The sequence below is a fragment of the Panthera leo genome, chromosome A3 (assembly GCF_018350215.1).
Source record: "Panthera leo isolate Ple1 chromosome A3, P.leo_Ple1_pat1.1, whole genome shotgun sequence".
NCBI classification, from domain to species: Eukaryota; Metazoa; Chordata; class Mammalia; order Carnivora; family Felidae; genus Panthera; species Panthera leo.
The window spans coordinates 11,335,905-11,349,210 of record NC_056681.1 but is presented as its reverse complement, the minus strand read 5'-3'; the positions used below and the strand labels follow the sequence as shown (position 1 = coordinate 11,349,210).

General features: G+C 46.4%; 1 protein-coding gene across 2 annotated transcripts in view; it reads left to right on the top strand.

The window, feature by feature from the left end:
- Positions 1-392: 392 nt before the first annotated feature.
- PTPN1 (protein tyrosine phosphatase non-receptor type 1) overlaps positions 393-13,306 on the top strand; it is a 68,887-nt gene continuing 55,973 nt past the window's right edge. The window contains exon 1 of one of the 2 annotated variants that reach the window (XM_042930678.1): positions 393-597. In XM_042930678.1, the coding sequence (XP_042786612.1) occupies positions 535-597 (63 nt within the window). In that variant the 5' untranslated portion in view covers positions 393-534. Of the gene's footprint in view, positions 598-2,797; positions 5,748-13,306 lie in introns of those variants that run through there. The other variant, XM_042930679.1, reaches the window with a different exon arrangement.

The following is a 13,306-nucleotide window of genomic DNA, read 5'->3' as shown; positions in this document are numbered from 1 at the left end:
AAGGCCAGGGCCTTGGCGCTGCAGGAAAGATGCATGACTACTTCAAGGTCATTCTGACTCAACCGGCCGCGTCGAGACTTGAACCCAAGTTCCACTGGGGCCTCGCAAACGCACGCTAGGTGGGCGGGACTCCCGGGGTCGCCTAGGCAACGGGCGCACGCCACGCCCAAGCCCCGAGCCCCAGGTCTGGAGGCGGGGGGGGGGGGGGGGGGGAAGGAGGGAGCGCACGCTGCTGGATATCTCGCGGGGCTGAGGCCACTTCCCCAGCCCCTCCCCCCGACTCCGCCCCGCGGAAGTGCTTGCCGAGATTTTCGAGTGCTGATTGGCTCTCTCACGCGAGGGGCGGAGCCTGCGGCAGAGCGGTGCGTACTTCCGGCTGCCGGGTTGACATGAAGAAGCAGCGGCGACCAGGACGGCAGTAGCGGCGGGAGTCGAGGCTTGCCGCGGGTCTCGGAGCTGAGAGCGCGGCGCGGCCTAGAGCGGCAGACCGTGCAGTGGGCCCAAGAGGAGGCGCAGCAGCCGCCCTGGCCCGTCATGGAGATGGAAAAGGAGTTCGAACAGATCGACAAGGCCGGGAGCTGGGCGGCCATTTACCAGGTGGGGTAGCGCCCCGGGGCGCGGCAGGCCCCTCGCTTAGGCCGCGTGAACCTTCCCCTCAGACCCCCGGGCCCCGTCCTCCCTCTGGGTCTCGCCCTCCGCCTCGGCCCTGCCGCTTGAGGATTCGGTCCGACGGCGACGGAGGCCGGCCGCCTCTCTCTTTGTCCCTCGGGTGGGCCTGCGTCTCTCCCGGGCCTCACAAACCCCTTTGATCCCCCCCACCCACCTCATATCCTCCTGCCCGGCTGACCTCTCAAGCCTGGAGGCCGCCGGTCTGGGTTCTCAGCGCGAATCCCTCGCACCCTGACCCCGCCCCCCTGCTTAGCCACTCTTTGTCCCCTGGGGTTGGTAGAACACCCCCACGACTTCCTTTTCCAGACCGGACCACCCCAGGCTCTCTTCCTTTGTCTCCCTGGGGGAAAGGGTTACTCCCCCCGCCCTCCTTCGCATTTCCTTTCCCCTGGTCTCGGTGTGTGTCAGGTCCCACGGATGACAGTCCCCTTCCCCCTTCCCGTTCATTCATTTAGTGGACATGCATTGACGTGCCTGTTCCATGCCGGGCATGGCCCTGGAAGTAGTATTTGCAGAACAAGACAGACGAGACCCTGTTTCTCGCGGAGCTTAGAGTCGAACAGGGCCGTCAGACACACGAGCAAATAATTTCGGGTTGCGGCCAGTGCTGTGAAGGAAACAACACCGCATACCCGGGTAGAGCCGCTGCGCGGAAGGTGGGTGGGCTACCTCGGAGGGGATCAGGGGCGATCTGTCCGAGGAGCAGACCAGCTTTGAGCCGAGTGAGAAGCAGCGGCAAACCCTGAGATGGTCTGGCTAAAGCGCTTTGCAGCCAGAAGGCCTGCAGTACCCACTCCTCTTGGGCCAAAATGAAATACCTTTCCAGGCAGGGAAGGGCAGCGTTGTTGCCCTCTCTAAAACCGCTTCTTTCCCCAACGGACGTCTTCTCCTCTTTGGCATGGCTGAGTCTTCCCGGTCCTCCTTTCCTTGTGGGTTGGGCGGTCCATAAATGAAAGTTAGGAAGGTAGGATCTCACCTGCCTCTGCAGCACCCCATTGACAACACGAAAGGGCCTGCTTCCGCAAGCAGCTAGATCCTGTAAGGAAAATACGCGCTCCCGATTAAATGTCATTGCGGGGGTTGCGAGGATTCACCAAAACCACACTTGGCATTTTAAGTGAGCGATGGACAGAATGGAGAGATTTTGTTACTTGTGCAAAGGGAGAATGCACTTTATTCTGCTTTCAGCTTATAGGCTCAAAGGGCAAATTGTAAGATCCATCAGCTGGTAGCATTAAAATCTATTTTGAGCTCCACTTAAAAAGGAAAAAAGCTTTAAGCAGTGCTTTGGTATGCTTGACTAACAAAAGCCTTTTTTTGGCAGGCTGGGCTTCATGTGGATTTGCATCAAGCTTATTTGACAGGATTCTTCTTACTAGGACTGTAATGGATACTAACTTCTGATAGACTAATATTTACAACCACTGTAATCTATATAAGTATGGGGAATCAATATATAAAATTTGTATTCTGTCTGGTCTCTGAGTTAATTGAATGAATTCCACTAGTGACTTTGAGAATGTGTAGACAGATTTTCTGCATCAGATTTAATACAGTAGAATCCCAAGTGGCTTTAAATGAAAAAATTGTTAGTTTAAGTGTTGATTGTGACACAGCCCATCACGAGTGAAGGTGGCCTCCGGGAAGCGCTGGGGAAAATCTTTTGTAGTGGAACTGGGTTGGCAACGACAGATTTATGTTACAAAAAGTTCTTGGTTGATTTTTATTTCTTACTGTTTTAGGGCAGAGTGGGAAACCCATCACCCAAGCATTGTCAGTACTGTGTTATCCGTGCCACCAGCTTGAAGCATGTTGGTCTTCGGTTAATTTCCCTCCCTGTTTGTATGTTAGCCTACCACTTTTGAACACCAGGAGTTAGTCAAATGTCATCGTGTGGAGATTCTCCCAGCATCTTCGTGGATTGCACATTCCTGGAGGTGGTTTCTTTAAAAAAAAAAAAAAAAATTTTTTTTTTAATGTTTTTATTTATTTTTGAGACAGAGACAGAGCATGAGTGGGGGGAGGGGCAGAGAGAGGGAGACACAGAATCTGAAACAGGCTCCAGGCTCTGAGCTGTCAGCACAGAGCCCGACGCAGGGCTCGAACTCATGAACTGTGAGATCATGACCTGAGCCTAAGTCGGACGCTCAACCGAGTGAGCCACCCAGGCGCCCCAGAGGTGGTTTCTTTTTATTTTAGAGAATTGTCTGCTATAGGATTTCTCACTTATACCAGCCAGATATTTTTCTTTTCTAAAATTGAAATCAGAATCTTCGCTCCTTTTCGAGTTTGGAGGCGGCTCTTTATTGGCAACTGTAGCATTTTTAAAAACATAGAATACAAATGACCTTGAGTCTCCAGTGGCAAAGTTCCCAAAGTATGTGTCAGTTTACCAAAAGCCATTATTTTCAAGCATTCAGAAAAATGTATTTACTGTTTGGTAGAAAATAGAAGTAAAAAAATTAATATTTTACAGCATGGCACAATGAGGGTAGCCTTACACGAAGTCATTTTGAGCTTGCTTGTTGGTCTATTGTGATGAGAAAAGTAATATGCAATTTTGGCTTAAAACTTTGTAAGTGAGGCAGTGCGGTTGTTTCTCACTATACTTTCCTAACTAAAACAAAAGATGCAAAAACTTGGAAGCAATTGGGAAAAGAACAAAGGGCGAAGTAGACTTTTGAATGTGGAGGAATGTGGCTGCTCAGAGAACAAATGCTCAGGCAAGGATTCTGTGCTGCTCAACCTGATAAACTGAGCAGAAATGAGTGTTTAATTGTCAATCCTGACAGCACAGGTACCAATAAGCATTTAGTATCTATAAAAAATGAGCTTTGATCGCTTATGTAGATGGCTTTAAAACGTGTTGTCTGTCATTTAAGCGATTGTCTGTTTTGAACAGTGGACATAAGACTTAGGGAGCCCGGAGTTTGAGGTGGGCTGGCTGGCCGGAAGAGCAGAGAGACTGCAGACGGGGAAAAGGGATTGGTATTGGGAGCTCGAATGAGAGGGGAGAGGGCTGCAATGAATGAAAATGGCTAAGAAGCTGTCCTCCGTGTGTAGTTTAAGGTTTGGGTCAGGTGTTTTGCCGTGTGTCTTTTCTCCCGTTCTTCGATTCTCTGACACCATCTCTGTTCACCATTTTCCGGCGTGAATGATTTGATTGTTTCAGATAAAGAAGATTGCAACAGTAGCTCGTGACTTGAAGTCAAGATTTATCCCATGTTAGAGGCAGGCTTTGTAAAATGGGCCACTCTTCCAGTTGACATTTGTTTTTATAGCTGCTTTCATTATGAAATGCGATCTAATGCCTGACTAGGTTAAAACCATGTTGTAACAGTAGTTCACTAAAATTCCTACTGCTGTATGCAGCTTATGTTGTTACAATTCCAAAATGATGAATGTTAAAATTTGCCAATAATTTTTATGTAAATACCATTCTCTTCAGGGAAAAACTGTATTTTGTGTAGAGGAGAAAGATCTATACGCTATGACTCACTTAAAAAAAAAAAAGACAAACGGAAGTGACACGGAGAGATTGGGAAGTTCTAGTCATCTTGAGTGACCCATCAGATCTAAATGTTCTCGTGTAGCCCTGGTTTGAGGGAACTAAATTTAGGTGTCTGATCACCACTTTGGAAATGGTGTGAAAACCTTTGTCATTGTCTGGACTCTAACGGGGAGCACAAGTAGAAAGAGTGGAGGAGAGGACGCTTTGTGATCATTATTTCTTTGGCATCCCTGGCATGTCTATAGGTATACTTTGGTACTTTGGGAAGTATGTAAACTGTATCAGGAGGCTCTGAAAAGGCAGCTGGGCCATCGCGGTAATACGGCCGTTTCATTTGCCGTGATCTCTCATGGGTGGGGAGAGGGAGGGCACCGCATTTGCATTTCAACATGAGCAGCTTCCCCAAACCTGTAAAAATGCCTAGGATTCAATAATGTAATTGAGTGTATACTGCATTTCATCATAAAGGCACATTTAAAAATGTCTTCGAAGAAATTTTCAGACTATCCAGTGTTGAAATAATTGTGCCTTTTCTCCCCCCTCTCATGCCCCCCTTCCCCCCACTTTTTGAATGGCCTATTTTCTGACCTTTAAATTGCAATTTAAATCCTTTTGGCGATTTATGTCCTATGCGGTGGTTTGAATTGCAGGTACTTTTTTGTCAGCCTGCCTGAGCCCATGCATATCTTTGCACGAGCTGGCAGTCCTCCCCGGTGTTCATGTTTATTTGTTCATTTTTGTTACTTTGTCAATTTGTTAGTTTGTAACCAACAATACTGACTAGTAGGCTGGGTGTGCTTCCTCCGGCTGCCCACGTTCTGGAAGATGGGAAGACTCGCTGGGTCCTTCTTCCGGAAAATGGGAAGTCTAGCTGGGTTGTTGTTTCCAAGACAATGTAGTTTGGTACCAGTCATTTGATGTGCGTGTTTTGAATATCCATGAATGCTGGGGACAGTTCTCGATTCCCTCTACCGCATCGCGTGGATTGGTCACCGTGGCGTCCTTCCTACTATCCCAGTGGTCTGAGTTCTCAAATTTTGCCTATAATAATTCCTGTCGTTTCTAGTTTCACACTGCAGAAATGAGGGAAACCAGTCATGAATTGGTACGGTGCCCACATGGTCTCCTTGCACCTCCTCCCCGCCCCTGTCCCGACCGTGTATGTTCTTCACAGTTATCACTAGAGTAATTGTGTCTAAAACAGACCCCAGCCTGTCAGTCTGCATAACTGCTTCTTGGGCTTTCTTGACCCCTGTAAGGTCTAGACTGCGTAGCATGGCAGCGGGGTTCCGGCCATCCTCTCCCTGGCCCCTCTATTGTAGCCACGCCAGGAGTGCAGCGTCCTTCAGACTCCTCTTCCGCTCGTGCGTCTTGACTTCCCCCTTTGTCCAGGCTGCCTTTCCCACAGTCCGGCTTGCGCTGCCCGGCTCAAACGTGTGCCTCCTTGCTTTGGATTTTGCTCTCTCACCTGTGTGTGTGTGTTTCCAGACAGCTTCGTACGTGCCTCATCTAAAGCCACTGTTCCTTTCTATCCGGGCCTGTGTCCTCTGGAGTCCACGCTGTTGAGGTCAGCTTTTCCCCTCTCTCACTCCTCTTGGCATCGTCTGTACCTGGCACCAAGTGCCTAAGAAATGTGGGGATTAAATTGGTTGGCAGCACTTTGCCAGGCCCTGGCAAAATATAAAGCTGAACAACACATGTTTCCCAGCTCCCATTCTAGGTGGGGAAGGAATGATAGAAACAATTAGATTATCCGCACTAGTACTAGGAGCAGAGGTCAGTCTTGGAGAAAACCACCAGTTTTAAGGTACGGCCTCCTGAGGCAATTTAGTACTGCCTGTGGTGGTGGCTTGGAAGAAGGGCTTCAATTCTTACCTAGGAGGAGCGGACACCGCCAGCTTCTTTCGCAGGAACTTTACATTTAATAACGAATTTGCGCTTGCCCTCAGGCAAACTTAATGGGAAAATTGGAGGTGCTAATATCTAACATTTATTGAATTACTCTGTCCTCCTCCCTGTTGACTTGTTCTCATGTGCCTTCTAGAAGGGCTGTGCATGTAGTTGGTTTGTAAAGTATTTTTGATTATGGCATATAAAATACGGTTCTCCATAAAGTAACATCCCTTATGAAGTCTTTGATTTTTTTTTTTTTTCAAAGTGTAAATGGTAAAGGCAAACATTCTTGGTCTTTGATCAGACCACCCTTCTGCCCGGGAGAGTAGCTTAATCTTTTGCTTTCTGTTTGGTCCCAGCTCTGTCACTAAGTATGCTAAATGGGCTCCTTCCTTTCTTCTTTAGTCCGTTCCTTTGTCAAAAATGATCCTGGCCTAACTGATCTGAGTTCATGTCAAGTAATAAAAGTCTTCAGTGTACTCACAAAGAGAATTTAGTGTTCCCGAAGTAATCCTTGTAAACGCTGCAGTGGTTACTCGGTTTTGTAAGGTGTGTGGGTGTTGGTGAGCACAGTTAGGCTCAAAAATTTATAGGAGTTTTGTTAGCATAGCTGGAGCTTCAGAAGAATTTAGTCTTTGTTTTTTTCCCAAGAGGTATTAAGCACTTTTAATAAGAAAGGTTCATTTGACCTGACACAAGAGATATGCTTGCAGTTTTTCTCTAAGTAGCAATTGGGTGGTTTTTCCTGTAAGAGATAGAGGAACTGATTCTTGAGAATTTACGAAAGATTCAACCCCAGCTAGGTACGCGAAGAGTAGCTGCCCTTTATGATGTAATTTTAGAAAGAAACCTACATGTGGTCTAAACTTCATTTGAATAGTATGATAGTTTACACAGCTGCCATGTTGGAGAAGAAAGTACCTAAGTCTCCAGCGTTTTAGAAATAATTCTTTGTAGAAGTGGGCTTCATGGTTTCCTAGCTGCTGCCCTTTTAACTAGGCAGCTTGACATAATCACGAGTGTCTTACTGACAGTTTGTAAATTGTGAATGTCTGAAAACTGGACCTTTCCAGTTTCACATGGTAGATTTTTTTTTTTTCTTCGAAATAAGCAGCCAAGGAAAAAAGTCCAGTTCCCCAAATCCATTGATTGAGGCGGACGAGTCACACTGCAGACAAAATAGTAACTGTTGATAAATGATTTCTGGTATTAAAAAAAAAAACTGTGACATGATTCAGCTTGTAGTTCTTGAAGGCTTATGATTCTACCCAAGGCAGTAGGTTTCGCAGACAGTCCTTGGTAATTAGGTAGAATTGGTGCTTCAAGCTGCCATGTGCACTGACAAAGTACACATGGCTTGTTAGCAAAGTGACACTTAAGGGCTGTATTTTCTCCGGAAACGTACATGTATTCCTTACTACTCTTAATCTGGTACTGTGCCAGGAAATTCAGGATCCTAATTGAGGGTTAACCACTTGCTGAAGTAAACCTTCGGGCCCGTGTTGGCTTGTGTCCTGGGCTCCTTCTCTTACTTGCAGAAGCTTCTTCCCGAAGACTGGGTGAGACATGTTTTCTTTTACAGATGAAGAAGGAAAAGCCTCGACTGTGTTTGTGGCTTTTGTGGGCAAGCGACACCACTTGCAAAGATAAGATGAGCATAGCAAAACTAGGTTTCCAAAATTGTGTTTTTAAAACGTATTAGTTAGTGATTGGAGAAGGAAAAAGTCTTCCTGATCGCTGTTATTCTCATGAAATGGCCCCCACCCCCGACTTTTCTTACCTAATGGATCTCTTACTGGTGTATCTCTTCCTTTTGAGGAATCTCATTTTAAAATTGCCACAGTAAGTTTCACTAAACAGCTTAGCTAGTTTTTATTCTGATGAGGACTGATTACTCAGAAAATGATACACTGTCGTAGATGGCTTACAGGAAAGCAGACATCAAGTCATTATTCCAAAAAGTTGGAGTTCTCTTAAGCACAGGAGGTTACTTAAAAATGTCCGTGGGTGAAATCATTTCTGAATATAACTTCACTCAAGAGAGCAAATAGGCAAGCTGCATTTAACATAATGTGGTAAATCAGCTTTAAATTCCCTTGATGGTTAAACATTTGTCACGGTTATATTTATCTTCTAGATTTTGTACCGCTTCAGTGTTCAAAGAGGGCTTCGTTTGCTTCCGCAAGGGTGAAGGAAAGAAATGCCTTCACTCGGTCATAAATATCCATAAATATCGTAGATATTTGTGTGGCTTGGAGAGAAGGTGCCTCTAAGGAGACACTTTGTGGTCTTCTTGAGGGGAGGAGATTTTGTTTGTTGCTTCTTGGTTGTTGATTCCCGTTGGTTTTCCTCTGATTTGAACTGCCTTTTAATGGCGTCTTAAAGTTAGGAGCCTTGCCATTATTCTTCTCCATGACATGGACACCCACGTCCCTGTTGTCAGGGTCGTTCTGATCATCCTCGGAGGTGGGGTGAAGGGGTGAAGCACAGGGGTGCGAGGTCAGGTTTCAAGCCCCAAGCCACATTTCTGGAGCAATCTCTTCCTAGTACGCCAGGTGATGTAGCCACACTGAGGGATAAGCTGGTCATGTCTGTTACGCCTTCCTTGAGAACCCACGTCCCTGTGATGCTGGGTTTTAATGAGCCCTTTGTGTGCCCGTCATGGTACTGTTTCCAAGTGTATTAAATATTCCTTCACATCCTACTGACAGTTTTTCTCAATATACCCTGGGAATATCAGCATCACCAGTGGTATTTTATTTCATCTGTCCCTGCTGCGGGTCTGCCCAGGTCTTTCCCTTGTCATCCTGCCTGCTAATGAGAATGCTCCTGGGGCTTTGGGTGACAGTGTATTCAGTGCGCCTCAGACAGAGGTGGTTGGCAGATCCTGTACTCACCTTTATTTGACCACTTGTTTCCATCCTTTGTGAGCTTGTATTTTCCCCAGAAAACTTACCAGAGCATAGTCATCGTGCAGAGAGGATGACCGTAAAAGAAGCTGAAATGTAACCGAGTCCTTTTTTTTTTTTTTTGCGAATGTGTATTTGTCAACTACGCTTCCTTTTGCAACTTGTTCCACTACTTGATGACAAGAAACTTTTGTGTTTCCCAACCGACTTTGTTTGTTGGAAGCTGTTGTTTTTGAAAGTAGGAAATAAGTGGTTTTGGGAGATGGAGGCAAGCTTTGGTTTGAAGTAGGAGCTGGTGTGTCCCTAGTTCTCGGTGTGAAAGGCAGCTGGAGATGGGTGTGGTCCGTCATCTAAAATTTCCTATCTTCAGTTTGAGGAGGTGGTTACCATTCTAACCACTTAAGAACAGCTCGGTACTTGCTGGTTTATTTACAGGGCAAAACTTAGCTCGAATGGTTTCCCTCGTACTTGCCTTCAAATTAATAAAATGTCATTTTTTAGTCATGTTTACAAGTCAGGGCTGTTTTAGAAGGAGGAAAGGATACAGCTGGAGTTAAAGGGGTAAATTAGCATCACACCCCTAGTTTTGTAAATGCTTCTAGTGTTTGATTTTTGTAGGTTGATCATAAGGAAGTGATAAGTATGTTAGGTTATTTGTGGTTTGAGCTAATTTTAGTCTCTGTTCACAGCTTGCTTTATATCCTTTGACATTAAAACACGCTTTCTAGAAAGACACATTTTGAATGTAGGACACAGTCTATATTCTCCACTGGCCTGCATTTCACAAAACATTTTCTCAGGACTTTGGAAGTTGGACAGTTTGAAGCCTAGTAACATTATTTAAAATCATTGATTCCTTTGCTTAGGGACATACATCTCTGCTTCTCCAGTGAGTGAATTAGATTCTTTCGTAGAGGCTTGGGGCTCTTGCTTCAAGCCGGTGGCCAGAAGGGCACAGTTAACGTTAGAAGATTTTCAAAAGACCACGACGGACTGTGAGATGTGCTAGGCAAGCACGGCTCCGAGTGGCTGTTTGTCGGAAGCCTTCCCCACCCTGCCCCCGCGGTCGATAGGATGTTTTGCTCCTAAGGGCTGGGCCTTAGATCTGCCTCCCGTGCTGGTCGGTTTCACACAGAACAGTTGTGTTTCCCAGCTCTAGTCCCAAGCTGCCCTGCTGCCCACCCTTAACCAACCGCCCTGAACATACATCTCCCCCGGGATTTGTGAGGTAATGGAAAAAGACGCCTGGGTCTGGGTTCTCGGTAGGCCTTTGACTGTTGTGGGGCCTTGACAGAGGTACACGCAGAATCTGTAAAATGTGGTGATTAGACCGGATGGCCCTACAGCATGACCGGGAGCTGGCATTCTACAACCGCACAGTCACATGAGGAGCCAGGAGAATGGGGCAACTTTTCCGGAAAACTTGGGGCTTCGTGTCCTACTCTTGCCGGATTTGGCAGCTCTTTATGTTATGTGCTCCCCTTTACCTAATGGTGAGATGGATCTTTAAATTTTCATATTTGCTCAAATTAAAACTTTAAAAATCCACTATTACGTCTTTAAAAGTAATGGAAACGCCCTGTGAGAGCGTAAATCAGATTATTTTATAAAATTGCTGCTTACCACGTTGATGAATGTCGTTTCTTTAGAAACTGCTTCCTTAGAAACTCTTTCTGTGTCTAAAAAGGATTATCGGGTTTTGTAATTGGACTTAACATCGCCCATCCAAGGGAGAATCGCACCGTCTGATCCACGTTCTCTCCTCATTCACAATAAAACCCCGTGAATAGCCAGCGTTTACTGGGTTCTGTTATGTGCCCCAGGCAGCGTGCAAAGTGCTTTACGTGCAGTCCCGTACGTGGCACGCCACCAGTTGGTCTTTAATAGCAGGAAACGTTTGCCGAGGACAATGAGGTGTCGGAGCCTTGATGTTCTTCTCTGCCGGATCTCCCGTGTCCCGTATCCAGCTTGGCAGCAGCTTCGTGGCCACGTTCATGCTGGCGCACGGCTGCCACGAGAGACGAGGAATTGTGCGAAGCTTCCTGATCTGTTAGGACATGGAAGAGATAGTCTGTAGATTTAGACTGTTACTCCGTTTTCTGTCCTCTTGCCTACCTGTCACAAACTAGCCACCCACAGCCCTGTTTTGCTTGGTCCACACAGTGGTTTTTTCCTTAAAAAAGTTAAAATTTTTGTCATTATTTCTAACTCAGGAGAAGTCACATACAAATCTGAATTTCTGGTCTTCTCCTGAAAAATCTGAAGACTACACTGTCTGAGCCTACCTTGGCCGTGGCCTGCTGGGCTGAGGGGTACCACTCCCGCCGGCCAGACGTGTGTGTCCTTCGGATGACCGCAGCTCCACGGCAGGTCACGCTGTCCTCCCTTATATGAACCACCCAGTCCTTGGAGGTGCTTGGGTTTGCGGCCTCTAGTCCAAGTTGGTTAGCTCTTTTTTTCTCTTGGCATTTGATATTGGTATTAGAATTAAGATGATTTAAAAAGTTTAGCCTTGCCGAGTAGCTGGTACATTATCATTAGGTGCAGATCAAAGCACAGGAAGGCTAGCCAGAGATAAAGTTTGATGACTCGTGGGAAAATGCCCAGGAGGGTGCCCTTGACGTTAAAATCTTAAAGCAGGTGCTTCATCCTGCCCTTCCTCTTTCCCTTTTCATCTTTAGCCCCCTTCTGCTATTTTGAGGAAGTTGGGAGCCGCCACTTTTTTCCACCTCGGGTGACTGAATGTAAGTGTATTTTCGTCCCATGTTCAGCTCTTTCCACGAACTATTTTTGATGAGCAACTTGGAAATTGGGTGGTTCCTATGGGACTTGATAAAAAGAATGAGTTGCCCAAATATGCTTGCATTGAGAAATCGAAGAAGTGTTTTTAATGACTCGTTTTGTGACTTGGATAGGGATGATACCGTTTATCATGTGTCTGAACTCATGATTAGATGGCTTCTCTACCAAGGGATGAAATAAATGGCAGCCATCATAAAAGTAAAAGAAATATAACGGTTACAAAGAAGGTGTGTTGCTAAGGGCTCTAGCCCTGTTCAGCAGCAGCAGGACAGGTTGTATTGTACGTCATGCTTTTTCTGTGACCCATCTCGAGCATCTTTTTTACTCCGTAGAGGTATGTTGTAGAGGCCGAATTAGACCGAGCAATGGATTGTTTACCATTCGGATTCTTTACCATTCGGAAACAGTCAAGGCCTTCGTTCCGAGTTTTGTACCTTTCCCCCCAAAGCTGAATCCCAAAAGGAGATCCCAAGACCAGGTCAGTGTTTCAGCACTCCTAAATCATGTGACGTGATGGCATTAGCCATTTTATACTTTTCTGTATTCGTGAAATGAAAATCAGTAACCCGAAGGCCAATTTCTCCATAAAGCTTTTCATCCACCCCCATTTCCTCTTCTGTTCTTAGATTGTAAGCTCCTTGCAGGCAGAGTCCATTCATTCAGTCATTAAACAAATACATGAACAGCTCCTAGGTGCCAGGGCCTGCACTAGACAGTGAGGATGAGCACTGACCAAGATACAGTTGGTTCTTGCCCTTAAGCTTAATAGTCCAGCCAGCAAAGGGGCTGAATGGGGACAATCCCAGTTCGGAGCGATGAGAGCTCTCGCTGACCCAGGCCCAGGCCACGCTCAGGAAGAGGTAGCCAATCCAGACTGAGAGCAGGAAAACACAGATGGAGGAGCTGTCAGGCAAGGATAAAAGATAAAAGTAATGTCTAAGTGGAGATCCCAAGAGCAGGCAGGAGTGAGCCCCGTGTGTCCTCCCGACCCCTAATCTGGGCATACTCCTTCTTGCCCTTCCTTCCCGTTCAGTATTACATTACCTACATTTGAAAGCATGGGAACATGTTTAACTTTCTTCCTCTTCGGTTTTAACCCTCCTCCTTCCATCTCCAACACACAATTCATGTGCGTTTGTGTGCCACACCCCCCCCCCCCCCCCATATATTTCCTCTCTCCCTTCTGTTCTGTTTCCTGTGCCATTACTTCTTACCTTGACTGTGCTAATCGCCTCTGAACCCTTCTAATAGGGTGGAATAGTGGAGGTTACATCATGCCGTTGACCACATGCCACCATGTAGTGAAGTCCCCTTCCTCGGGGTGGGGGTGGGGTGGGGTTTGCCTGCCATCAGCTTACAGCCCGAGAGCACTGGCCTCAGTGTGCTGCGCTTAGTGGGCAGGTAAATGCAGTGCGTTCACTGCAGTGATGGGTAACTTTGGTGTAAAGAGTGTATGCAGAGCCTCGTCATTCTGTATAAAGAGCAGAATTATTATGTATTTTAACAGGCATAATAAAGCTTC